This window comes from Equus asinus, chromosome 8 (genome assembly GCF_041296235.1).
Source record: "Equus asinus isolate D_3611 breed Donkey chromosome 8, EquAss-T2T_v2, whole genome shotgun sequence".
NCBI classification, from domain to species: domain Eukaryota; kingdom Metazoa; phylum Chordata; class Mammalia; order Perissodactyla; family Equidae; genus Equus; species Equus asinus.
In genome coordinates this window covers 78,194,651-78,221,137 of record NC_091797.1, presented here as the reverse complement: position 1 = coordinate 78,221,137, position 26,487 = coordinate 78,194,651, and the positions used below count along the sequence as shown (strand labels likewise).

The 26,487-nt window shown below is 37.3% G+C and overlaps 1 protein-coding gene across 24 annotated transcripts in view; it reads left to right on the top strand.

Annotated features, from left to right (window-relative positions):
- ATXN2 (ataxin 2) overlaps window positions 1-26,487 on the top strand; it is a 136,811-nt gene that overhangs the window by 55,342 nt on the left and 54,982 nt on the right. For 20 of the 24 annotated variants that reach the window (XR_011505333.1, XR_011505331.1, XR_011505332.1 and 17 more), the window contains exons 6-14: window positions 8,073-8,197; window positions 11,210-11,301; window positions 11,787-11,984; window positions 13,468-13,646; window positions 15,532-15,741; window positions 18,385-18,567; window positions 20,364-20,561; window positions 20,941-21,048; window positions 21,329-21,399. Coding sequence is in view for 21 of the 24 variants with exons in the window: in XM_070516044.1 (XP_070372145.1) it covers window positions 8,073-8,197; window positions 11,210-11,301; window positions 11,787-11,984; window positions 13,468-13,646; window positions 15,532-15,741; window positions 18,385-18,567; window positions 20,364-20,561; window positions 20,941-21,048; window positions 21,329-21,399 (1,364 nt within the window). In the remaining 3 variants the exon portion in view is untranslated. The remainder of the gene's footprint in view (window positions 1-8,072; window positions 8,198-11,209; window positions 11,302-11,786; window positions 11,985-13,467; window positions 13,647-15,531; window positions 15,742-18,384; window positions 18,568-20,363; window positions 20,562-20,940; window positions 21,049-21,328; window positions 21,400-26,487) is intronic. The other 4 variants (XM_070516053.1, XM_070516052.1, XM_070516051.1 and 1 more) reach the window with 1 other exon arrangement.

Here is a 26,487-nt window from a genome sequence, read left to right as displayed (position 1 = left end):
GAAATTCTTAAGTATTGCTTTTATGATATCATCTCATCCCTTGTTCAGAAATCTACAGTGGCCACTGGTGCTTGCAGAATAAAGCTGGGACACGTACCCTGGCATTCAGGGCCCTTCTCAGTGGAACTTCTCTTTTTTCAACCTCATTATTCTCAATATTAATGGACTTCTTGACCCAGGGTGTCACTTTCTGCATGCTATTAGACATATCCTATTTCCATCTTGGAACTTGTTTATCTTACTGCCAGGTTTACTCTCCACGTTAAATACCTCCCTTCCTCACTAGAATTTTAGATACTTTTATTTTTGTTTTTATTGAGGTTGTGAGAGTTTGCAACATTGTGAAATTTCAGTTGTACGTTATCATTTGTCAGTCACCACATGCATGTACCCCTTCACCCTTCGTGCCCAGCCCCACCCTCTTCCCCTTAGTGACCACTAAAGAGTTCTCTTTAACGAGGCTCAAATCTCCTTTCCTCTGTAGCGTCTTCCCTGACTTTCCCCTCTCAGTGTGGTCTGTTTTTATTGCCTATGCCAATGGCTGCTAAACTTTACTGCATTTTATTTTTAGCATAGAATAGTTATCCTGCCTACCCCCAATGAAGACTCATGCTGAATCCTAGTTACAACAAGGCAGTGGGAGGGAAGGGGAGTGGAGGGGGTCCTAGAACCTTACTTATGCAGCTTTCCCTCTGTCTGCTGAGGTACCCTGAAGAAATCACAGGGTTCTGTGGAGCACAGTTAGAGAACCAGTTGTCCACCTCATGCACTCAACACTCGGCTTTACAAAGCGGTGTGTAATGTCTTTTTGTCAATGTATTTTGTCCCAATGCATTGCAATTATCTGGAATTTAGAAATCATGTTTATAGCGCTAGGATGTGTCTGCCCCATGGTGTCTAGCATAATGCCTTACAGATAGTAGGTACTCATATATTCATTCTTTCAATTGATATTTTTAAAATTTAATATGTTTTTACACTCATTACAAATTTAATATATTTTTACACTCACTACACCCAAACCACGGAAAAACTAGTTATTTCTTATATAGATATATTGCCGTAGGCGATTTAAATTGTAATTACCATTCATTCCCAGGAAACTCAAGAAAGCACTTATTCCTAGCTGAATCTAAAAATGGCTTTCTAACAACGTGACATATCCAGAGGATATTTTTTTCTGACAGAAGGTTGCTGCTAGTAGGCGTTTTAATACTCTTTTGAAATATAAAAAAGAAAATCTCAAGTGTTAACTTTGAAGATAAGGCCCAAATGATTGTAATACAGGTGAAAAAAGTCAGAAGCACAGGTAAGGGAGTGAAGAATCAGAGCATGCATACAGGCTATTTGAAAGTCTTCTAAGATAATTCATTTGACTTAGCTGTTGTGTGTGTTAGAAATGTACACATGTATGAATTTATATCTATGTACATATTTGTGAAGAATAGTATGAAATTAACTTCAGTTTGAAATCATAGGATTAAAAGAGCATATCTTAGAGATTCATTTATTTATTTTTGTGCTAACCAGGGTAGAAACAACCCCCTTTCTACTTAGGAGTCACAAAACTCATTTTCCTTATTCTAGTGCCCTAGAGGCAAAGATATGATTAGTTAGTTCTTCTCTGTTTGGAAGAATGACTTTTTTTTTTTCTATTAAGGTAAGAAATTATTGTTAAAAGTATTTAAAATTTTGTATAAAATGTGGAAATGCGCGTAGTTGGCCTTTTGTTCTTAATTTTGTTGTGTTGGCCTGTCCTAGAGAATGTTGTTAGGTGACGTATGACTTTGCTCACCAGTGTGTTCTCCTTTGTGGTAGCATCTCCATCTAGTGGGAAGTCATGGTTTTGCCACCACTGGCTCCTATTTTATTTACACAAAGACTTTTAAATACTGGTGTTTGGCCAAGAGTTTCAGCTGCTGAGACAAGAAGAGATGACAAGTAGGGAAGGCTCTCTGCCTGTTTAGGGTGTGCGTGTGCTGCAAATATAGAACCTGTTTCCTGCCCCGACCCTACCATGTGTGAGGTCAGAATGAGCTATGTTTTGTTTTTAATAGTTTACACTAGCTGTTACTCATTCATTTTCTCCTAAAAAGTTTCCAGTTGAAGGAAAAACTTTGGGACTGATTTTATGGATCTAACCTCAAAGACTTGAATTGTAACTGTCATCTCCATGGTGTATCAAATAAACCACTCCCAACATTTTAAATATTAAGTAGCTCTGCTTGATAGGCCCAGAATTACAATTAGAAAGTAGTTGTGGTCCTTCAAAGTGGATGGTATCTGCTCCTGCATTTTTTTAATAGGCAGGTGCTATTCTTTCATGTATTTTGTTGTGTAACTGTAACTTCTTGGTATTTAAAACAGAGAGGCATATACCTTCGGATGCATTGAAGTTGCCCATAGTTTTGTGGCTAGGACCCTGTATCTTCAAATGTTAGTTTGCAAATGGTAGATTTTGCAAAATGTATTTTCAATTTGATCATTTGGAACAGAGCACTATTCCTGTGGAAACTTAGCCTCCTAAGCTCTGTTACTTAATACCTTTAATTTCCATCTCATTTTAGCAGTCTACTTTCATGACTTTATCATCACTTGTAACTAATTCTCTTTTAGAATGTCCTCCAAGATCTCTGACCATGGCCCACTTAACCTTTACTCTTCTACTCTCTTTCTTCTGGCCCCTCATGGGGCTCTCTGACCCTTCCCCGGCCTTCCATTTTTTAAAATGGAAAAATGAGGTCATTTGTTTGATCCTCCTCTGGCCTTCCATTTTTAAACTCCTTTCTGTTTACTCCTGTAGCCAGCCTGCTGGGTGTGGCTGGGGAAAATCCCACTGTGGTTGCTGGTTAGGAATGTAGGGTTTCTAGCTCTTGCTAGAGCTTCAGGAGAGCTCAGCAGACCTTTTTTTACCTGTCTCTCTGCAAGCTTAATGACTACCCCCTCCAGTCTCCTTACTCTGTCTACCTCATTTCTTTTATCCATGGCAGAATGCTCTTTCTTCCTGCTTTTTAGAACAAATAGGCAGAGTATTTAATCTGGATCCGTGGAGTCCCAAATGGTTCATGGAAAAGATTCAGGGCATTGATGAACTTGGATAGGAAAAAATATTACGTCTTTATTTTCATTAATCTTTGCTTGAAATTAGCATTTCTTTCCATTATTAATGTAGGCAACAAATCACTAGTATTAGCAGTATCTGTGACTTCAGCACCTGTAGAACTCAGTTAATTTCATATTGTTTGTGTAGATGAGGATATCTTGAAATATTACTTGTGCTCATCACCTCTTTTTTTTTTTTTTTTTTTTTTGAGGAAGATTAGCCCTGAGCTAACTGCTGCCAATCCTCCTCTTTTTTCCGAGGAAGCCTGGCCCTGAGCTAACATCCGTGCCCATCTTCCTCCACTTTATATGTGGTACTCCTACCACAGCATGGCTTGCCAAGTGATGCCATGTCTGCACCGGGGATCCGAACCAGCGAACCCCCGGCCGCCAGAGGGAACGTGGGAACTTAACTGCTGCGCCACTGGGCCGGCCCCTCATCACCTCTTTAAAATCACAGTACTTATTCAGTTTGCTGTTACATGTTATTGTTTAGTGCGTTGATAAAGAAGCATATTTATTACTATGGCACAGATTTGGTTTTTTAGTTTTGATAACTGCATTTCAGTATAATTGGTCTCCTTTGATTTCCTGTGTGTGTTATGCATTTAAATCCATAGGCTTCTCCAAAATTCCAAAGAGGTCCATGGATAAAAGAAAAAGATTAAGAATCCCTGATCTAGAAGCTCCCTTTGCTCCATCTCCCTGCAGTCCTCTCTTTTTTTCTCCCTCCTGCCTGAAGCCAATGCCCTCACTTGTCCCCTTGGTTTTCTTGTTCCTGGCCACATCCCCTGGGCCCTTACTGTGTTCATTATCCTCATCTTGTTTCTTTATGCTATTCTTTAATGTTATATATCTAATAAAATACATAGTTTAGTATATTCTCATAGTGTAAAATAAAAAGGTAATCTCTGGCCCCAAATTCCACTTCCCTGGATAAGCCTATGGGCTTGTGTACAAGTAGGAAAAATTTTATTTTTAATGCTGCTCTAGTCTGTCCTGGGTCCCTTTGCTTCCCCCTTCTTAATTCTTGCTTGTTTTTTTGAAGGCTTAGATCAGCTGTTACTTGTAAAGCCACAGCCTTTTGTTCCACAGACTTTGTGCTTAATTATATTTTAGCAGTTTTCACGTTAGATTCTAAAAGATTTGCTTCATGTCTGTAATACTCTCCCACACCTGGGAGCTCCTGTAGGAAAAGGCAGGGATTGTGTCTTAGTCAAATAGGAATCCCCCGCTCATCCACACTCAGTGACTAGCACACTGTAGGTACTCAGTAGATGCTAAAAAGGAATAAATGGTCTTTTAGTCACCAGGTGGGTACCCACCGTGACTTATACTCCATTGTGTATAGACTGGTCCACATATAACTCATAGTATATGGTGAGAAAATATTTTTTAAAGTAGTTGAAAAGATGTCAGAATATTAATAATTGATCAAAACAGAACAATATAGAAATGTTTTCTTAATCTAGAGTTTCAGTAAGAAAAAGCATATTTAATTGAGAGAGAAAATGAGTAGCTGAGGATTTTTAAGGCTTTTCTGGAAAAACAAGGGTTTCTGATGTTAAATCTGATAATTTTTAAATTTCATCTAACTATGTCATTTTGTAGTTTTAATAAATTTAAATTTATAAATTCATAGTATATCACTAGCATTTTACTTATTTCACTACTATTCATTAAAATTCTCAGACAACTCCAAGTGGTTTTTTCAGAGTCATTATTGACTGAGAGGTGGAAGAGGAAAAATTGGGGAGCAGAGTACATACCCTATTTCCGGAGCCTGGGGCTGGGGGAGAAAGTGGTGTGTTGGTTCAGACCTTTCTTTCCGGTCACCACCAGGTGGCACCACTGGCCCAGAATGACTCACTTTCTGCCCAGAATCAAAAGAAGGGGAAGGTGTTAAGACCGTACCTGCTATAGGGTAGCATAGGGGGATGGGTGGGGGCAGGGCGGGGCGGTGGTGGATGGCAGCAGATATATTGTACCATTTTTCCCTCTAGTCTAGAGATTTTTGTAAATTGGATGTTTATAAGTCAGGGTATGAAGCACTTGAAGACTTTAAATCTTTATTTCTCCTTTGATAATTTTTGTTTTTCTTTTTTCTTTCTATACCTGTAGTTCCTTCAAAAACAGGTAACAGTTTTTTAACAGTCGCTTTGTATTCTTGCATCTTGCTTTTCTGATACTTTTGTTTCTTACCATAGAGGATAATGGAAAATTAATATATTCTGACTTAACGGCATTGGGAAAATCTACATACAGATTCCCGCTATTGCAATTAGAGTATAGCAGTTTATTTTCTTTGCAGAAATCCTGGCTACAACATTGTACTATTTAATACTAAAAATGTTTTTTCCAAAATCCAAACATGGCTGTTAATAAAATAGCATTTTCAGAATTGATGGTAGTGGATATTGGTGACAGTGTAGAATGAAATATCCAGGTCTTGCTTCTTTCTAGCTAACGATACAATGTTGACCCGAAATACAGAATTTATGACCAGAGTTTTCTCCCAGCATCCTGACACTGTAGCCTCATTTTGTGCTGACACTTCACTTCTGCACATCTTATGTACATCTTTCCCTAAACTCTTTGCTCATCTTTAAAAAGAGACTTTCCTTGGGGGAAATTTTAAAATCAAGGAATATCATTCCTTATTAATAGAAACATAACTTTTGTGTTTTCTCTTTCCCCTATTTCTACCTTGAAAGAAAACCATAATTTTAAGTAACAACATGTAAATAGTTAATTCCTTTATTAGGTTGATATTGTAAACAGAAAATTTAAGATAAACATGTTGTATTAAAAAGTATACAACCTAAATTGTGAGCAAAAGAGTAAAATTTGGTTCAGTGAAGTTTTAGATGCTTGCTTTTCTACATTCACTCCTATTCAGAGATCCTTTTTGATTTTCTTTAGAATAATACTGATAAAAGTATGTTTACACTGTTTTTCTTTTATATTTCAATCTTTCAATTTTAGGACAGGTTGGCTCAGTCCCTAATCTTTGCTAAATACTTTGGCGTACACATACATAGACCCTTCAATGAGAAAAAGTCCATTTATGTGGTTCTGTAAAAAAAATCTTGCTGCTTTGACTTTTAATTTCTTGAGTAAAAAGAGTGTTCTCCTAATGCTGAGTTTCCACTTAAGGAAATACATTATTCGCTTAAATACATGCTTTTCAAAAACTAGTGTCATTAAAACATCAACAGGATCTTAAATATAAATTAATAATCCTGTTGTGTCTTGCAGAAGATAACGTAACTGATTTGAAATTTTCCTGTAGTCTCATTTTCTGTTCTAATTTTGTGAGAATTAAAGTAGAGAATTTCAGCATCCTAACGTAAGCTACTATTTGATGTTTTCATAGGGTATTTCAAATTCTTGAAAGTGAACATGACAGAATTAATTTTTACCAAGAATTTGTGTAACTTTCAGATGATATAGAGTAGAGCTTGACTCAGGCGAGCGTCATAGAAAGCCAAGTTTTTAGGGCCGTCAGCTTCTAGCTGAAGATTGCATTGTGAAAATGTCGTCAGTCTCTTAGAACCTCTTAGAGAACTTTTCCAAAATGCAGTCATCTTGCAGTGAATGCTCCATCCCACCCCCAGCTGAGGCCTGCTGTCCTGGAGATCCCCCTCGGTACGCTCTTGGCTCTTATAATTGCTAACACTGGGAGCTGTGCAGCTGGTAGAGCTGGCAGCTAGGCCCATGGGTGTAATTATGCTTTTAATCCTTGGTGTACGTGCATACACACCCACACCCACTCATCTACCCCTAGTCTCGGGTGAGAGGAGGTAAGAGCTAGCTAGGGTTGTGGTGCCATGCCTAAATTTGCTGGCTCAGATTTCTTGTTTTGGCATCACCTTGCTCACTAGGGAGCCGATGACAGTTATAGAAGCAGTGCCTGATCAAAAATCCTTCTGGAATTGTCTCTTTTGAAGGAGGCACAGCTATTAGTTCTTCCCGTCCTCTTCCTTCCAGGTGGCAGCTTGCAGTAAGCACAAGGGCGGAATGACTAGGAGTCAGTACTGTCTAGCAGAGCCAGATCAGCAGAAGTATCACTCCCTAGCCCTATGCTAGCTAGGTGACACCTTATGGGTCCCACCATTTAAATGCAAGCCTGTGTCTCCAAAGCATTTCGTAAACACTATCATTGCCCAAGCGAACCTTTATTTAGCTGGGCCCTGACTCCTAACTAGAGAAAAATTCCGTTTGCTGGATAGCAGCTATGATGGTTCTTGTTAGCTGAACATACTGATGCCACATTTCTCTTACAAGCTACTGCTCCTCAGTAACATGAGCAGAGAGGACACAATAAGAGAGGAAGTATTGATAGGAAGTCCAGGTAGGCCTGCCACCTGAACCTTCTGGGGAGAGGTAACCCTGCAGGGCCTGAACTTTGTAACAGAGTGGCTTGAGGGAAAAATAGGTTCTTTGGAGGGATGGGTCACTTTAGAGTGCTTTAGTTACTAATGGCAAGAGTATCATAGAATACCGACCCGTGCATATAGACATGGATTCGGAAAGTTAAAAAATCTGCATATGTTTGGCTGCAGGAGCTCTGAGGGTATATCTAATTAGTAGGTCTGTTAAACAAAAGAGATCTTGTGCTAGGTGGATTGATAGAAATTTTCTGGATCACTTCTGTAACACAAAGTAATTATTTTTCATGTAATTTAATGATGTATGAATAAAACGTATTTCATGTGGCTTAAAATTATATGGGAAAAACATACTTTCACTAATAATCATCTATGATGCCATTTGCTGAGTTAAGTTTTTTGAAGATTATAGTTTTAGAAGAAGCTTCACGCATCAGAAAGCATACTGTTAATGAATGTTATCCTTTGTTTATCAGAAATTCACTTTCCATCATTATTAGCACACGTTGATGATTTATGTGTGTTCGTGTAGCCCATTTTCCAGTTGTATGGTCTTTCAACCAAAACCGTTCTTTGCAGATGCTTTTACTGACTCTGCTATCAGTGCTAAAGTGAATGGTGAACACAAGGAGAAGGACCTGGAGCCCTGGGATGCCGGGGAACTCACCACCAGTGAGGAACTGGAGGCTTTGGAAAATGATGTCGTAAGTGAAATCTTTTTGATTAATGTTAGGCTTTGGTCTTCTGATGTGGTATGACATCCTATCACATGGTTTTAATTTTAAGTATGTTGTTGTTGTGGTGAATATTTTAAAGCAGCAGTTTTATTCTGTAAATAGAGACTTCCCCCCAGGCAATAAATATGGAAAAATGCTTCTTTGGGATGCTTATGAATTATTTCTGTGTTTTTACAGTAAGTCATAATAAGCAACTTACAAATTTAAATTGGAATCCCTGGGAAACTGGAAACCCACAAAACTGCCGTCATGTTTTGCTTTGAATGCTCTACAGAATAAGGCAGCCCAAGGAAAGTAGTGTCTTAATTGTTGACTTTACCTAGAGGTGAGGTCAGAGTACGACTTTTAGGCTTCTTGTCTGAGGGAGAGGTACTCATTAAGATATATAGTTAGGTTACGTTAGAATTAAAACAGTAAGTAAATTTCTTGGTCTTAATTAGGATCATTCTCCACAAAAATCTGGTAAAAAGCCTCTTGGCATATATTATTTTTACTTTTCTCATAATGCATCATCCGTAAATAAAATGCTTAATAAAGACTCTGTCTTGGGGCTGGCCCCGTTGCCAAATGGTTAAGTTCGTGCACTCCACTTCGGCAGCACAGGGTTTCGCCAGTTCTGATCCTGGGCGCGCACATGGCACCACTCATCAGGCCATGCTGACACAGCATCCCATGTGTCACCACTAGAAAGATCCACAACTAAAATATACAACTATATACTGGAGGGATTTGGGGAGAAAAAGCAGAAAAAAAAAAGACTCTGGGATTCTGTAAATCATGTCTCTAAAGTGTAGAGATATAAAGCAAAGTCTCTTGCCAAAATGAGTGTTTAGGTAACAAAATTTGGATTGAATGAAGCATCTTCCATTGAATATTACAGAGAAGTCTTTATAACAAATCTGTGTTTAATGTTTAAGTCATTGTCCAGTTATAAAACTGGAAATACATAGGCCACACATCATTATTAATTTTCAGACTTTAAAGAATCATGTATAACCTAAGGCAAAGGTCCTCAGGTCTGTGCAGTGTGTCTCCTGTGTGGAGGATGTGGAGGAGTAGGCACACCTACTGAAAGTGAGGTGGGTAAATTGATGGATGCCTTCTAGAGAGCATTCTGGCAATGTTTGTCACAATTTAAAACACACGTATGCTTTGGTCCGGCAGTTCTACCTCTGCAAATTTATTTTTGCTCTAATCTAGCCATTAGACATGCAGTTATCTATAAGAGTGTTTTTCACAGCCTTGTTTCTTTTTTGTTTTTGAGGAAAATTAGGCCTGAGCTAACATCTGCTGCCAATACTCCTTTTTTTTTTTTCTTTGCTGAGGAAGACTGGCTCTGAGCTAACATCCGTGCCTGTCTTCCTCTACTTTGTATGTGAGATGCCTGCCACAGCGTGGCCTGATAAGCGACGTGTAGGTCCACACCTGGGATCCAAACTGGCGAACCCTGGGCCGCTGAAGTGGAACATGCAAACTTCACTGCTGAGCCACCAGGCCAGCCCCACAAAGCATTGTTTCTAATAGTGAAAAATTGGAAACATCCTAACTGTTCATCAGTAGGATGTGGGTTAAGTAGATTTATTGTACCTCCATTCAATTGAAATACTACGTGTCCACTAAGAAAAAATGGTATTCTGATATGGAAAGATATTCAAGACTTATTAAAAGAAAAAGCAAGTTGCAAAACAAGAAGATCCTGTTTGAATTATAAAAAGAGCTGATCATACTGATCATATTCCTAAATATGCATAGAGAATGTCTGGAGTTGTGCTCAAGAAGTTATTAATAGTGGTTATCTATGCACACTGGGATTGGAAAACTTGCTTTTTACTGGATGTCTTTTTGCACAGTTTAGATTTTTTTACGTGGAGCATATGCTACTTAAGTAATTTTAAAGCCTCCATAGGCAACTGATTTCCTGCCCATGTGTGTTAGGCCTAAGGACTTGCTTTAGTGGTGGAATTACATTATATTCTTATTTGGAGTAGCACAGAAGGGCCCAGGGTTGATGGGTGACCTCAGAGGCGAGCTTTGTGTTGAAATTGCCGTCAACACTGCTTGGAGGACACTGTTTCCTCTCTTCTGAGATGGATAATGATTACGCGCTGTATTTTGCCCCCTTCTACGAGTCAGGCTTTAAAAGAGGAGTTGAAACACTAGAGAGAGAAGTGATTACCCAGATACTAATATTTATCAGCGAAGATTCTTCCAGCCTCTGCTATTCGTTGATTCTTACAGATTAAAGAATGCAGTCTAGCTTTAGAGAGTGGTGGTTTTCTCACAGAATCGTAGTTACCTACACTGAGGTTACAGGTTAGGGCACCAAGGCGAAGAAAGCCGTTGCTGAGGACCTACAACTTCTAACGGCAAAACCTGTTCTAAAACCCAGCTCTTGTGACTTTGTCGTGATTGCCTGTTCACTGTCTCGTGCTGCTTCCCTTTGAGCTTGCCCAGGAGAAAGGGGAGGATGGCAGGGATCTGGTACCATGCTCCTACCTTGAAATAGTGATACAGCAGGGAAAGCTTCAGCTTCTTCCCTCTTTCCCCCAAAACACTAGAAATATTTTCGGCTGTCAGAAAGTACTCCTTGTCTTGCACAGACCTGATGATCAGTCAACTCAAGAAGATTTTAGGTAAATACTCTATAGAAAAATGGCTATTAGGGAGTAGGGAAAGGTGAGAACCCTGACCTGAATGCTTGTATTTTATGAAGTAACTAAAATGCCCTAAACTTTTGCTTAATAACCTCTGAAGTAATAGTTTTGTATAGTTATTTACCAACTTGTAGGGGCTGATAGGTAGAAAAAAAGCTTTTCCTTAAAACATTTTTAAAGAAAGTTTTTTCCTGTTTTTTTTTTTAATTTGCTAGATTTTGCTAGTATATTATGGTAGATATTGTTAATGTAGATACTGATTATAACTGAATTAAAGAAGACAAATACTTTGTCATTTTGAAAAATGAGCTTCATTTTCTTCTAGTCTAATGGATGGGATCCCAATGATATGTTTCGGTATAATGAAGAAAATTATGGTGTAGTGTCTACATATGATAGCAGTTTATCATCATATACGTAAGTTTAAAACTTTGCTTTCATTTTAGTGCATTTGTCTTTGATTTTCATCAACTAAAATTATGATGTTGGATAAATGTTTCTGTTGGGTTTTAAGTTAAACAATCATTTGACAGAATTATCCTGTTACTGCCTAGGCTGATAAATTCCTATTAAAACAGACAGTAAATGTAGTTTACTTATATCCTAATGTGTTATGCTCAAATTTTGTTTTTGTTTTGCTTTTAAGCTGTAAAAACTCTAAATTTGCAAGTGTGGAGGTTATGGGGGAATAGTCAATTTAGCCAGTTTTGGAAATGTTATATTCCTCTAGGGAAAAGGTAACAGGAAAAAATTCAAATTTTGATTTATAAATAAATAGATCACTGTAACTCTCTTACTGTTTTACTAGCTTTTCAAACTCTAAACTCCCAGTTGATTGTGACAGATATATAAACTCTCACTTTAAAATACTCACTGTGCTCTTTCTTTTCCTCATGTTTCAGGGTGCCCTTAGAAAGAGATAACTCAGAAGAATTTTTAAAACGAGAAGCAAGGGCAAACCAGTTAGCAGAAGAAATTGAATCAAGTGCCCAGTACAAAGCCCGAGTGGCCCTGGAAAATGATGATAGGAGTGAAGAAGAAAAATACACTGCAGTTCAGAGAAATTCCAGTGAACGTGAGGGCCACAGCATAAACACTAGGTATTTAAAGGAAATCATGATGCAGTATTTTGGATACACAACTCAAGGTCTGTGTGAGAAGGTGTATTATTATTATTATATTTCATCTTCCTTTAACTTAGTTTAGGTAGAGAATGCAAATGGAACTGGTTTAAGATTCTGTTAGAGAAAAGATTATAGTAATCTTGGAAAATATTTTTTAATTGTCAGCTTTGTGGAGCCAAGTGTTGGATATACAGTGATGAGCAAGCCAAGGTCTGGAAGAGCTCATAAAAAAAAATAACGATGCAGTAGGGGGATGCATACAACATAGTAACAGTTCAATATGATTTGCTAGATTAGAGGTGTCTTCAAAGTACTAGGAACATCCAGAGTGAGGAGGAACTAGCATAACTTGTGGGATCAGAGAAAGCCTCACAGAGGAGGTGATGTTTTGTTATAAGATAGATCTGTCTGCCACTCAAAGAGAAGTAAGAGAGAGAAACTTCTTGCGTGGTGAAAAGACATGTGAAAGATCTGGCCAGCTCAAGAAAAGGCTAGTTGTTTCGTATGTCTGGAATATAGGGTGTGTGTTGAGGGTACAGTGGTGGCAGCTGATGACAGGAATAGAGGTAGTGAAGGACTGCAGGTCATGTTAAAGGGCACCTTGTAGGCAGGGGATGGTATGAACAAACTCTGGGACATTGAGAGCTGGCTAAATGTCGAGACCAGCTAGTGTATTGAAATAGTTCAAGTATGAGAACTTGGCAACCAGCTAGACCAGAGCTGGTGATAGAAAGGTTAGAAAAACCAGGGGTGACCCTGAGGTTTATTTGGTAACTAAGCAGATTTATAGTTGTACTGGTAATGGAGAGAGAAAACATGGAGCATGTTTGAGGGGAGATACACTGAGTCCATTTGTACAGTTTATTGTATTTGAGGGGCTCACCGGTCTTTCATTCATTTATTCGTAAACATATTGAGAAACACCTACTACATACCTGGTAGGGTAAGATAGACTTCTTGTCTTCAAGGCACTCACAGCTTAGAGTCTGGTGATTTGAACGAAAGTGTTTAGTGGGAGATATTGAGACTGTGGGACTGGCAGTGGGGATTTGGGATTCATCAGCATTGCTGATATTGAAGCCATTGAAAACCAGTGAACAGCCGGAGAGAGAAGAAGAGATCTCGGAGAAAACAAAGTAGAGAAAGCCAAGAAAGAAGAAAGTTTCAAGAAGACAGACCGTGATTGGATAGAATCAGCCATCAAGAGGCCAAGTAGGATGAGAATGAACACACAGCTGTTAAACTTTGTGCTTAGGAGGAGAATCTGAGAGGAAGGAAAGGCCAGAGGCTAGAGCTCAGGGTAAGATGAAAGAATAGGGGTGTCTGGGAGTGAGGCAGTTTGTTTAGTGTGGAACCTTTTTACAGCAAGCATTCCCTTCTGCCAAAATTACTTTTAGATATGTTTCATTGGCCTGGTACCTGTTAGGATAAAATGATTTAGAGGATCTCTCATTTTCAGGGAAAATAAATATATTCCTCCTGGACAAAGAAATAGAGAAGTCATATCCTGGGGAAGTGGGAGACAGAATTCACCGCGTATGGGCCAGCCTGGATCAGGCTCCATGCCATCAAGATCCACCTCTCACACTTCAGATTTCAACCCGAATTCTGGTTCAGACCAAAGAGTAGTTAACGGAGGCAAGTATTTTGACCAAATTTGTCAATGTCCTCAATCAAATACATAGTTTTCTAAATATTTACAAATTTACGTAGTTGGTAAGAAAATGCAGACCTTTAACGATTTCTGTGGAGTAGTTTTCATTTCAAAATTATTTAAAGTTTGCCTTTGTGGATATCAAATTAGTAAAATTAGTGAAAGTGAATATAAGTTTTTGGCATATGCAGTATTTAGCATGATGAAATACATGAGTATTAAGATAAAGTGCTAAATTTAACCAAAGACATTCATTTGGCCAAAGGACACTCCACACATAAAGAAATTGGAAACTTTGGGTACGTTCTCAATTTTAAAAACACTGGATGATAAAATGATTTAGGCATAGTTTATATGGAAAATCCTAATCTGTTTGAAACAGTTAGTAGTTAGTATACATTTCATTTTCATTAGCTGTTTGTTTTTATGTGTTTATATTCTGCTTATTTCAAGAAAGGATTTGAGGTAACTTTCAGTGTAAGACATGACCAAGAGTCACGTGAAGAAGGTGAAGAAAGAAGTGTGCTTAAAAAGACAATAAAACAGGTCTTAGTGTAAGGGTGGATATTGTAGTTTAGCTAAAGTAAAGTAAAAGAAACTTGCATCTTTAGTAGAAAGATATTTTTCTCCTTTACCTCTGAATCTAAGTTGAATATAGTTGATAGGTCATGGATCTTTCATACAAGTCAGAGATACTGGACAGCAGTACTGTAGACAGTATGAAATACAGTAATTAATAATAGTGATAGTATGTTATTAGCTCAGGGGAACAAGTGAGCCTTCAATTTTAGGTATTCAAGTTTGGAAAGTTAGAAAAATAGAGAACACTAAGTTTCCAATTTCATTTGTTTTCATTGAGTCTTTCTCCAGAATTCCTCTCCAAATGAACACTCTTGAGTATTTTCTATACTTAGTATTGGGGGTGAAATTTCTTTGCTCACTGAGTAAAGAATTTTAGTTGTTTGTGAACAGAACTTTCAAAGTAAAAACCTGAAGGGGGCTGGGAAACGTATGATACTCAAGTGTGTGGAACCCTATGGAGAGGAGACCTGGACTATTTCTTAAGATTAAGGTAAGTGATCTGTCCTGTTATATGTTAGCTGTCTTTTGACCTGCGCATATCCATCAGTGTCAGTTTATTTGGTGATGACTGCTCTGTAGTTGCACTGTTTATTAAGCAGTCTCTTGAATAAGTGTTTAACTGCATAAATTATTTAGAAGGCCCCCCTTCTTTTTCTGGTTTGATAAGATTAAAACGTTTGGAAAAGGCAATGAATATTAACCTTTGTCACTTCTGTGACTCTAGAAAATAGTAGAAGTAATTTTTTTCTACTTAAATAGACTTGCTTGAACCTTACGTTCAAGTATAAACTAGATGAAAATCACACGTGGTCATAAGAAACCAGCATTTTTAATGAGATATAATAGCTGCTGCCTATTTTCATTACGTTTCAAAAGCTAAAACTAATATAGTGAATAATCTTGTTCCTGAGTTTTGTGATTTATTGTGTGAAATTATCTAGTATATGTTATACTCCTTTTAACAGTTGGTTACTGAGAAACAGTTATAGAAGCAGGATTAATAGGCAAAGTCTTAACTGTCTTCTTCAATAGTATGTGTAGATCCTAATTAACCCTTTGGGAACGTGTATTCATTTAAACAGACTTAATTTTAAGGAGGTTCAAGTAAAATGTGAATTTATGTCAGTTAAGTTATGCTAAAACTTATCACAAATCAAATGACTGTCCTCAAAGGGTTAAAATGTACAAGAAATCATTTTTGTCATTTTACTTTTTTTTCTGTTTACTTTTTTCCCTCATTTTTTTCTTTAGTTTTTATACTTTCCTTCATATCATTTGTTCTGTCAGGTGTTCCCTGGCCATCGCCTTGCCCATCTCCTTCCTCTCGCCCACCTTCTCGCTACCAGTCAGGTCCCAACTCTCTTCCACCTCGGGCAGCCACCCCTACACGGCCGCCCTCCAGGCCCCCCTCGCGGCCATCCAGACCCCCGTCTCACCCCTCTGCTCATGGTTCTCCAGCTCCTGTCTCTACTATGCCTAAACGCATGTCTTCAGAAGGTACAATACCACAATTTGTTCATGTTTTTGTTTGTCTTTGTTTAACTCCTATGTGAGTTTATAATTACAAAATAGTTTCCTCTTCATTATTTAATAACCTATAATTTCCGTGTTTTAACTTTAGTTTATTAAAACTATTTCTATTAACCTTTTGTTCATTAGAGAGAAATTTGATAAATGCTGTGTGAAGCTATGAACTATCCTGAACTGTAAGGATGGGGTTTATCTCTGCCTGGTAATGATGCTCCTTTACAGCCCCAGAAGGTCTGCCCCAGGGCTGTCTCTCCCAGTTTACACTGCCGCACAGTGATTAATGGCAGACAGGGAACTTCCTTCACCCAGTCTTGCAGTTATTTGTAGAGCCTATCCGTTTACCTTGGCCAAGGTTCTAGGGAGCCTACTTGTTGGCCATAGGCAGGAGTGATGGTTTAGGGGTCCTTTTTGAGAGGGACATTCCATGTAGCTACCTTTGTGTGTCTACCCTTAGATTACAATATAGAGTTTGCTTTTAAGTTTGGGGAATTTAAAGCAATTAGCCTTGCAATATTTTATAGTGAAAATCTGGTTTAATTTAGAAGAAGTCCTTGATCTAAGATAAAATTGTTAATAAAAACCACGGATGACTTTGAATCTTTAGGGGTTTTTTTTGGTGTTGCCCATGTCAAAAAAAAAGAATAAAGCCTCGTAATTCTCATTCTATATTTGATTCTAAATCCACCATTGCTACGTATCAAATGCATGGACATGTTGTAGAAAGGTCACATTGTAATTTACATGCAGTGCATAAATTAAAAACCTGCTTTCTGAAGGATAATTTTCTTTTGACATTATTTCACAGTATGTGTTAAAATTTTAATCTGATTTGTTCATTAAAGTTGCAGTTGATATAGTTTATGTTGAGACTAATACAGCTGTCTGACATAAGCTGCTTCCCTGGACAGAACTGTGTCGGCTGCTTTTTAATAAATTGTTGCCGTCCAGGCAGGGAGGTCTCGTGATCTTGACTAAAGCTGCTGCCCTTGAACAGCACAGTGCCCTGATTCTCAAGGTGACGTCCTTACTCACAAGTGCCTGTAATGGGGGCCGCTAAATGAAAAGTTAAATTCTGTGGAAGCATTTGTTGTGCTCTGTTGTCTGAGTAAGTGATGTTTAATATCATGAGAATATGTTAGATAACACACAACTCATTAGTGAGTGTGAACGTCTTCACTACAGTAAGATGGAAGGACGGACTGCACGCAGAATGCATCAGGGATGCTACGTGATTCAGTTTTTCTTCTTAGCCAATTTGAATTAAAATAGTTTTCTAGTCATGTCGTTAGGTGACATTGAAGCATTTTTTAAGTGTGAACTTCAAAATTAAAACTACTAAATATAGTGGTTTTCTGTGTTTCATACAGGCAAGTTTACTTTGTTTCCGTATTTTATATATTATCAAAAAGAATGAATTTTTTAAAGTTACGGTTTGATTTCGTTGAGCTATGCCAACCGATGTTCTTGGTCTTTTTCTATAAAGTGATGTAAAAAAATATGTATAAATAATGCAGATACCCAATTCTTAAATCATTCTTTGATATAAATCATATCTCCAGTTGAAAACTATAAAATATTACATTAATATTGTTTTTAAGATTGTGTCCGTGATTAAATTCCTACTGAGGACACAAATGAATTTGACATTCTAAAGAGTTTGACAGCACTGTGAGAGTGAGGAGTCTCGGCTTGGACAAGAAGAGCGGGTTTTGCTCAGTTAGCACTGGCAGGCTTCTCTGGTGAGAGCCGTTCCCTTCACTGTTTCCACCTGACTGTCTTGTTTAAACTGTAGTACAGTAGACTTCTTTGGAGATAGAAATCACTAATGGGATAATAGAATTAATGATGTAGAAATTTGACAGTTCATACAGTGCAAATTTTTTCCCCAAATGTCGGTCACTTTAGTCTTTCAAGTCATGCCTTAACAGTAGAATTTTCAGCTCACGACCTGTTAAGTCTGGGAAACTGCTTACAAGTGAGGACTGTGTTAAGTCATAGGTTGTAAAATTGATCACCGTGGGAAAGAGGTAGATAAACTAAGATTTTAGAGAAATTTAAGAAGGGTATGTACATATATTTCAGTAGTACAAAGAGGAATATAGGGGTTAATAGTTTTTGTTTAAAAATATTTTTTTCCAATTTTAAAAGTAATATATTGTAGAAAATTTGAGGGGAAAAGCTAAAAGTATATGGTAAAATAAAAATCATTCCATCATGTAGCCATAACTTCTATTAACATTTTATTTATATATGCCTACAAATAATGAATATTAAACAAATTTCTAAAATCTTTGAAGAGTTATGACATCTTATTGTTTGATTTCTTACCACCAATTTCATCCTTCCCTTTCTTTAAAATAAAGGGAAATAAAATTTATTTATAAAACATTGTGGCATTCCACAAAATAGTTCTTGAAGAGTATTGCCAGAAATATCTATGGCGTTTTCCTCTTTTTTTTTTTTTTAACCAAGGAGAAACTGGAGAGAGAGAGAGGAGTGTGTGTGTGTGTGTGTGTGTGTGTGTGTGTAAATGGAGTGTGTATATTTAGCAGAAAAGTAATACCGATGGACATTGTGACATTTATGTGATGTTCCCTATTCCCTTCTTAGGGCCTCCAAGAATGTCCCCAAAGGCCCAGCGGCACCCTCGAAATCACAGAGTTTCTGCTGGGAGGGGTTCCATTTCCAGTGGCCTAGAATTTGTATCCCATACCCCACCAAGTGAAGCAGCTGCTCCTCCAGCAGCAAGGACCAGTCCTGCGGGGGGCACGTGGTCATCAGTGGTCAGTGGGGGTAGGTAACACTTGGCTTGGAGCATAATGACAGTGTTCCTGTTGTAATTGTACTAAATACAGAAAGGGCTGAGCTTAAGCTCTGTTTGAGGAAGTACAAGTGTATAAAATACAGTGGAGTAACCAGGAATTGAAAAACCTGTAGTATTTTTATTTTGGGCTCCACCACTTATTCACTCTGTTAGAGCAAATCGTGTGATCATTCTTAACTTCAGTTTTCTCAATGAGTAAAGTAATTTTTGCCTAGTCTACTTTGTGGACTTGTGAATGAGATTCATGAGGTTCATAAGTGTGTATACTTTATAGTTGTACAAAGTACCCCTCACAGACAAGGTAAATACAGTATGTAACACCATTTGGAGGGACCGTATTTCATTTCTTCTTAGTAGCTTTGTTTGTTAATTTGTTCCACAAACATTTGTTTTGGGCTTACAGTACTGTGTGTTTCTATAGCATCTGTATATGGCACTAATTTCTGACTATATTTGCCTTATAAGGAATATCAAACACACATGAGGGACCTAAGTTTTATCTGTGATTAGTATGAGGAATGTGCTGACAGCAGCTGTAAAAGTGTAAAAAAATATACTTTAATGAGATCTTAGAATTAGCTGAGACTGCTTTTTAATGTTTTGCTTCCATAATAATCATGGAGAGTTGCAGCATGTAATAGTTACGCTCTTTGGTCATAATCTATCTTAATCAGTGCATAGGACCTTTAAAAGAAAAAGGATCTTTAAGCTTAAACAAACAAAAATATTCCCAACTCTGTTAAATGTCTTTAGTTGATGTACACTGCTCAGCTTCATGTACATATAATTTTATTATAAGTTCCTTTGCACTTTCTATTTTCTTCTTTGGTCTTCAATTATAAGGAAATAATTAACAAAAAAATAGAATTTCTAAAATCTTATTTCTCCAGTTGTACCGTTAATCATTTGATGTTACTCAGATGATCTGAAAATGAATTTTCAGAGAAACAAGATTACAGAAGTGAAGGGAAAAACTTAGTTGTTAGGGATTCGTGCAGAACACTGTTAGAGGTTTGCTTTGTATGCTAATTAGAAAATGATAGTTGTTGAGTAATAGTTTCCTTCCATGACCTTTGTGACTTAAAAATGTAAAGAACTGCTAAAGTGAAGCAAATTGAACCATTTTCTCCAACCTTTGAATCTGAGCTCTACAAATAGGTTTATAATGGAATATGAAATGCATTAGGTACTTATTTTGAAATCATGTGGAATATGAACCCCTGCTTGGATTATCTTCCCCTTTTGGCTAAATTGGGTCCCTGATTTCCTTAGTTACTGCAGGGTGGATCTTGATGTGGCAAGAAAGAGCATATATGATTGGCTGCAACGTGCTAACAGGTGTTTGAGTTTATTATTTGAAGGAGGAACGAATAAGCCCACTTCTCGGGGCTCTTCCCCTACCCGTTTTATGGAAACAGTCACACTTTTTAGTAGAGAATGTTCTTTCTCTTAAGAAGTGGCATTTATCCTGCCTTAGAAATCCAGTTTCTGACTTCATTTAAAATACTGCCTTTTAGAATTACTGTATTTAGTTAGGAGAAAAAACTACAGTTTTACTTAGGTATTAGTAATTGCTGTTATTCTTGAGATATTTGTACTCTCAATCACCACCACTACACTTAAGACACTGGAAAACAGCGTGATGGAATAGAGAGTAACCTGGATGGGGTTGGATAAGACTATTTTACCTAGATCTTCAGAGAAGCCTCTTGGAGGAAGTGACACGTGAGCTGAGAATGTAATGGAACTTTTCTCTTTCTTCTAGTTCCAAGATTATCCCCTAAAACTCACAGACCCAGGTCTCCTAGACAGAACAGTATTGGAAATACTCCTACTGGGCCAGTTCTTGCTTCTCCCCAAGCTGGTATTATTCCAGCTGAAGCTGTTGCTATGCCTGTTCCAGCTTCGTCTCCTACGCCTGCCAGTCCTGCATCCAACAGAGCTGTTACCCCATCTATTGAGGGTATGTGAGAAGGGGCTGCTACATCCATAATGTCGTTTGTGAAGTTGAGTGTTAGAGGTTTGACATTATATGAAAGGTGCTATGTTGTTTTACTCATAGGTATGTATTTGACCGGACATTTAAATTTTTATGTAAATGAAGTTGTTTAATACTATTAATTTCAAATATGGTATTCTTGAATGTCTCTTGTTAAAGGGTTAACTTTCCTGGGTAGTAAATATCAATATAAATAAAATTATTGGTGTTTTGTATGTCTGCAAAGGAGAAAAGCCTCTGTTTAAATGGAAATATTCTTTCCCAAAAACGTAGGAAATCAAAGTTGTTGAATATTCCTAACTTCCATCTAACTTTGAATTTAAAAAAAAAAATTATTTTCTAGCTAAGGATTCCAGACTTCAAGATCAGAGGCAGAACTCTCCTGCAGGGAATAAAGAAAATATGAAGCCCAATGAGACATCACCTGGCTTCTCAAAAGCTGAAAATAAAGGTTAGAGCTTTAAAAAGTCTTCAGGTATAACTCTAGAAATAGGAAAGAGTATGTCTCATCTCATGCCCAACACAGAATATTTTCAGTCAATACTTTTTCTTAGTACTGTGCTTATTTAAATCCTTAATTTGACAAATGCCAAAATCTGTAATTAATAAATTGAAATTTTTTATTGTTTTGATAATAGAGCTTATTTTCAGTTCTGACATCCCATCCTGAAAGAATTGTAAGTTAAAGATTCGAAATAAATCTGTATCTAACAGTTCTTAATTTTATACAGGTATATCACCAATTGTTTCTGAACATAGAAAACAGATTGATGATTTAAAGAAATTTAAGAATGATTTTAGGGTAAGTGTATATTGAATAATGAATTAGAATTTTTAAAAATAAATATTAAACATTACTAAGAATTTTTATATCATCTATTTACAAAAAATGCAGTATATATACACACTCAGAAACATCAAACTGTATGTGTAGAAAGCTAAACATTCTTAAAGTTGTCTTTGCCTATGCTTTAAGTGGGGTAACTAAAATCATGAGATTTGATAGGTACGATATAGATATCAAATGAAAGAGAATATAATTCTGATGTTTGAAGCCACCATAACAAAAGTTATTATTTAATGTTCATTTGATTATTCAGTGAAGAGTGGAGCAAGGCCAAGGCATTAATTATGTGATGTGGCAAGTGGGAGATGTACTGGACCCTGGTGTTCTGAGTTAGTTGCAGATTTACTCTTTGTGCACAAATGTATTGTAGTAGACATCTTTCTATAATATCATTTCTCTATCTTAAGACTTCCTGAATATACTCTAATCTCTCCTGGATGACTATTTCATTCTTTTGCACAATGTTTACTATAGTATACTTTGCCTATCAACGTATATTTTGAGGCCAACTCAAGAAATTATCCTGAAGCTTAGCTTCTTAGAGGGAGAAAATCTGATTGCTGGCCTTTGAAAAACTGATTGGCTTTTTAGATGAATGAATCAATGGCAAAAGGCAACCTTTTCCTAGCCTATGTTCTAGCTTCCTAAAAATTAATGGTTTTTTGCTGATACCTTCATTCTTGACTTATGGGCACCATTCAAAATATAACATATTATTTCATACTTTAGCACGTTTGTCTCTTCAGCTTTAATGCTGTTAACAGTTGTGAACTTGTTTTAATTTTTTAAGCTATGGTTAACTCATGGACATGATACAAAGAATAATGACTGAATGCCCAGATTCCTACTTCCCATCCTAATACTCACACACACCAACACAAAGTCCTCCTGTGTACTTGCCCTCCTCAGCTGCATCCTGCTGCCTGAAGGAAGGCTTTCCTTCCTGCCAGGTTCTTCACACTGCATGTGAATAGATCCCTGAGCACTAGATGATACTGTGTTGCAGTCTTCAATTTGATATAAATGCTAGCATATTATAGGTATTCTTGCCTGTTTGCTTTTGTTTCCTCAGCATTATTTTTTACAGTCAATCATTTAGTCCCTTGTTACAGTACAGTTGCAGTGAATTTGTTATGTTATGAAGGAAAGAAATATTTTTACTTCGAAGGATATGAGTTAGTGTATTTTTTGTAACAGTTTTATTGAGATCTAATTTACATATCATGCAATTTAACTATTTAAAATGTACAATTCAGTGGTTTTTAGTATATTCACAGCGTTGTACAACCATCACCACAGTCAATTTTAGCACATTTTCTTAACCCCGAAAAGAAACCCCAAACCCCTTAGCAGTCACTCTTCATTTTTTTCCAATCCCCCTTCCCCCTCCGCCTGGTCCTGGACAACCACTAGTCCGCTTTCTGTCTCTGTGGATTTGCGTCTTCCGGACATTGCTTATGAATGGAATCATACAACACGTGGCCTTTTGTGACTGGCTTCTTTCACTTAGCATGATGTTTTCCAAGTTCATTCATGTTGGAGCATCTATTAGTACTTTATTCCTTATTGTGGATGAGTAATATTCCATTGTATGGGTGTACTGTATTTTATTTATCCATTCATCAGTTGATAACTCTTTGAGTTCCCACTTTTTGACTATTATGAATAATACTGCTATGAACATTAGTGTACAGTTTTTGTGTGGACATATGTTTTCATTTCTCTTGGGCATATACCGAAGAGTGGAATTTCTGGGCCATATGGTAACTCTATCTTTAACCTTTTGAAGAAAACTTCCAGACTATTTGCCAAAGCAACTATACTGTCTGTACTGTTTTACATTCCCATCAGCAGCATGTGAGGGTTTCTGTTTCTCCACGTCCTCACCATGCTTGTCATTGTCTTTTTGATTATAGTCATCCTTGTGATATCTCATTGTGGGTTTTTTTTTAGTGAAGAAGATGGGCCCTGAGCTAATATCTGTGCCAGTCGTCCTCTATCATGTATGTGGGATACCACCACAGCATGGCTTGACGAGCAGTGTGTAGGTCTGCACCCAGGATCTGAACCCGCAAACCCAGGGCCACCAAAGCAGAGCGCAGATTCAACCACTGTGCCACTGGGCCAGCCCCTCATTGTGGTTTTGATTTGCATTTCTGATGGGTAATATGTTGAGCATCTTTTTATGTGTTTATTGGCCACTTGTATATTTTCTTTGGAGAAATACCTATTTTTAAAAATTATTTGTCTTTTTGTTATTGAGTTGTAAGAATTCTTTATGTATTCTGTGTATAAGTCTCACATCAGATACATGGTTTGCAAATCTTTTTTCCTGTTCTGTGAGTTGTCTTTTCACTTTCTTGATGTTGACCCTTAACATACAGAAATTTTTAATTTTGAACCAGCCCTGATGGTCTAGTGGTTAAAGTTCAGTGTGCTCTGTTTTGATGGCCCGGGTTCCTGGGTGTGGAACCATACCACCTGTCTTTCAGTATCCATGCTATGGCAGTGGCTTGCATAGAAGTAGTAGAAGGACTTACCACTGGGATATATAGCTATGTACTGGGGCTTTGGGGAAGGGGAAAAAAATTTTTTTTAACTTTGATGTAGTCCAGTTTATCTATTTTTTCTTTTGTTGCTTGTTCTTTTGGTACCATATCTAAGAAACTATTGCCTAATCCAGGACCATAAAGATTTGCTCTTACTTTCTTCTAAGAGTTTCATTTAGGGTTTTGATCCATTTTGAGTAATTTTTTCTTCCTTTTTTTGCTGAGGAAGATTTCACCCTGAGCTAGCATCTGTGTCGGTCTTCCTCTATTTTGTATATGGGTTGCCACAACAGCATGGCCACCGATGAGTGGTGTAGGTCTGTGCCTGGGATCTGAACCTGCGAACCTGGGCTGCCAAAGTAGAACATGCCAAACTTAACCACTATGCCACAAGGTGGCCCCTTGAGTAATTATTTTATATAGTGTGAGATGGGGTTCCACATTCATTCTTTTGCATGAGGATATCACTTAACCCAGCACCATCAGTTGAAAAGACGTTGAATTAAATTGTCTTTGTACCCTTGTTGAAAATCAATTGACTGCAAATGTGAGGGTTTATTGCTGGATTCTCATTTCTCCTCTGAAGATCTGTGTGTCTATCCTTTATGCCAGTACCACACTGTCTTGATCAGAGTTAGAGTTAGTGCAGTCATGCGCCGCACAATGACATTCAATCACTGATGGCCTGTATCTATGATGGTGGTCCTGTAAGATTAGTACCATATAACCTTGGTGTGTAGTAGGCTATACCATCTAAGTTTTGTAAATACACTCTATGATGTTCACACAATGATGTGATTGCCTGACAACGCATTTCTCAGTACATATTCCCGTCGTTAAGCAACGCATGACTGTATTTTAAAAAGCTTGTGACTTCTTCGTTTACTAGAAAACATTTTCACTCTCATCAGTTTCAGCTGTCTGTAAACCTTCTTTAATACTTGACTCTTAAATTCCAGGTAGTTGCAGCATTAAAACTCTCTCTCTTTAGGACTTCTAGTCTTATTTCTGTTTGAGGCCTGAATAATCAGAAGTATTATTGAAGTCTCTTATGGATAACTTTTTGGTTTGTAAGTGAATACTGGAAAGCAAAGAAATGGTTTTTAAAAATATTTGAAGGTGAGCTTTATAATTCTCTTCAGATAAAATAGCATTATTAGTTTACATTTATTGAGTATTTCCTATGTATCAGGTACTTTTCTAAGTGCTTATGTGATAAATTCTTTATTGTCCTAATATCCCTTTGAAGCAGGTTCTATTATTATCCCTAGTGTGTATATTAGGCAGCTGAGGCAAAGACAAGTGAAATAATTTGCCCAGAGTCACGTGGCTAGTAAAAGCTAGGCCTGGCTCTCAGTGTCTATAAGCTCCTAGTAATGCTTTGGACAGTAGCGAATGCATAATCTATACTACAGTGTTCAATTAATGAATCATTAGAGCCACCCTCATGACAGGCACCTGGCCTTGAACTGGGGGCGGTTCACAAAAATCTCTGGGCTTTCATTGAGACAGAAATAGGCGTACTCTTTGATTTGGGTTCTTTTTTTTTTCTTTAGCGCCATCTTCAGACTCTAACATAGCTGTGTGCAGGGTGCTGCTAGCTTTATTTCTGTAAGAATTGCTAATAATTGATCTGTTACAGGTTAATTAATGATTTGGGTTTTGGAGGTAAGTAGGTGATCTGGGTTTTAAATCTTGCCCTACACACACCGTATGTATAATTTCGAGGCATGTTATCTGCTAAGCCAAAATGGGATAATTGTTCATAATAATTTGGTGAGAATTAAATGAGATGCCGTCTGTAAAGTGTTTAATATCATACATGACACATAAAATGTACTCAATATTAATTCCTATTACCAAAATATAGATGACCCAAAATTGTACTGGTAATCCACATTTTCTTGTTGTTTGAGTTACATAAAAATTTCACTCTTCCTCTAAAATGTCCAAACTACCCAAAGCAATCTACAGATTCAGTACAATCCCTATCAAAATTCCAGTGGCATTTTTCACATAAATTGAGCAAAGAATCCTAAAATTTGTGTGGAACCACAGAAGACCCTGAATAGCCAAAACAATCTTAAGAAAGAGCAACACACCTGGAGGCATCTTGCTCCCTGGTTTCAGACTATATTACAGAGCTTTAGTAATCAAAGCAGCACAGTATTGGCATAAAAACAGACACATACATCAATAGTACATAATAGAGAGCCCAGAAATAAACCCACGTTTATATGGCCAATTAATTTATGACAAAGGAGCCAGGAATATACAATGGGGAAAAGACAAGCCCTTTAAAAAATGGTATTGGGAAAACTGGACCACTATCTTACATCATACATGAAAATTAACTTAAACTGGGTTAAAGACGTGAATGTAAGACTTGAAGCAATAAAACTCCTAGAAGAAAAGAGGCAGTAAGCTCCTTGACATTGGCCTTGATTTTTTTTGATTTGACACCAGAAGCAATGGCAACAAAAGCAAAAATAAA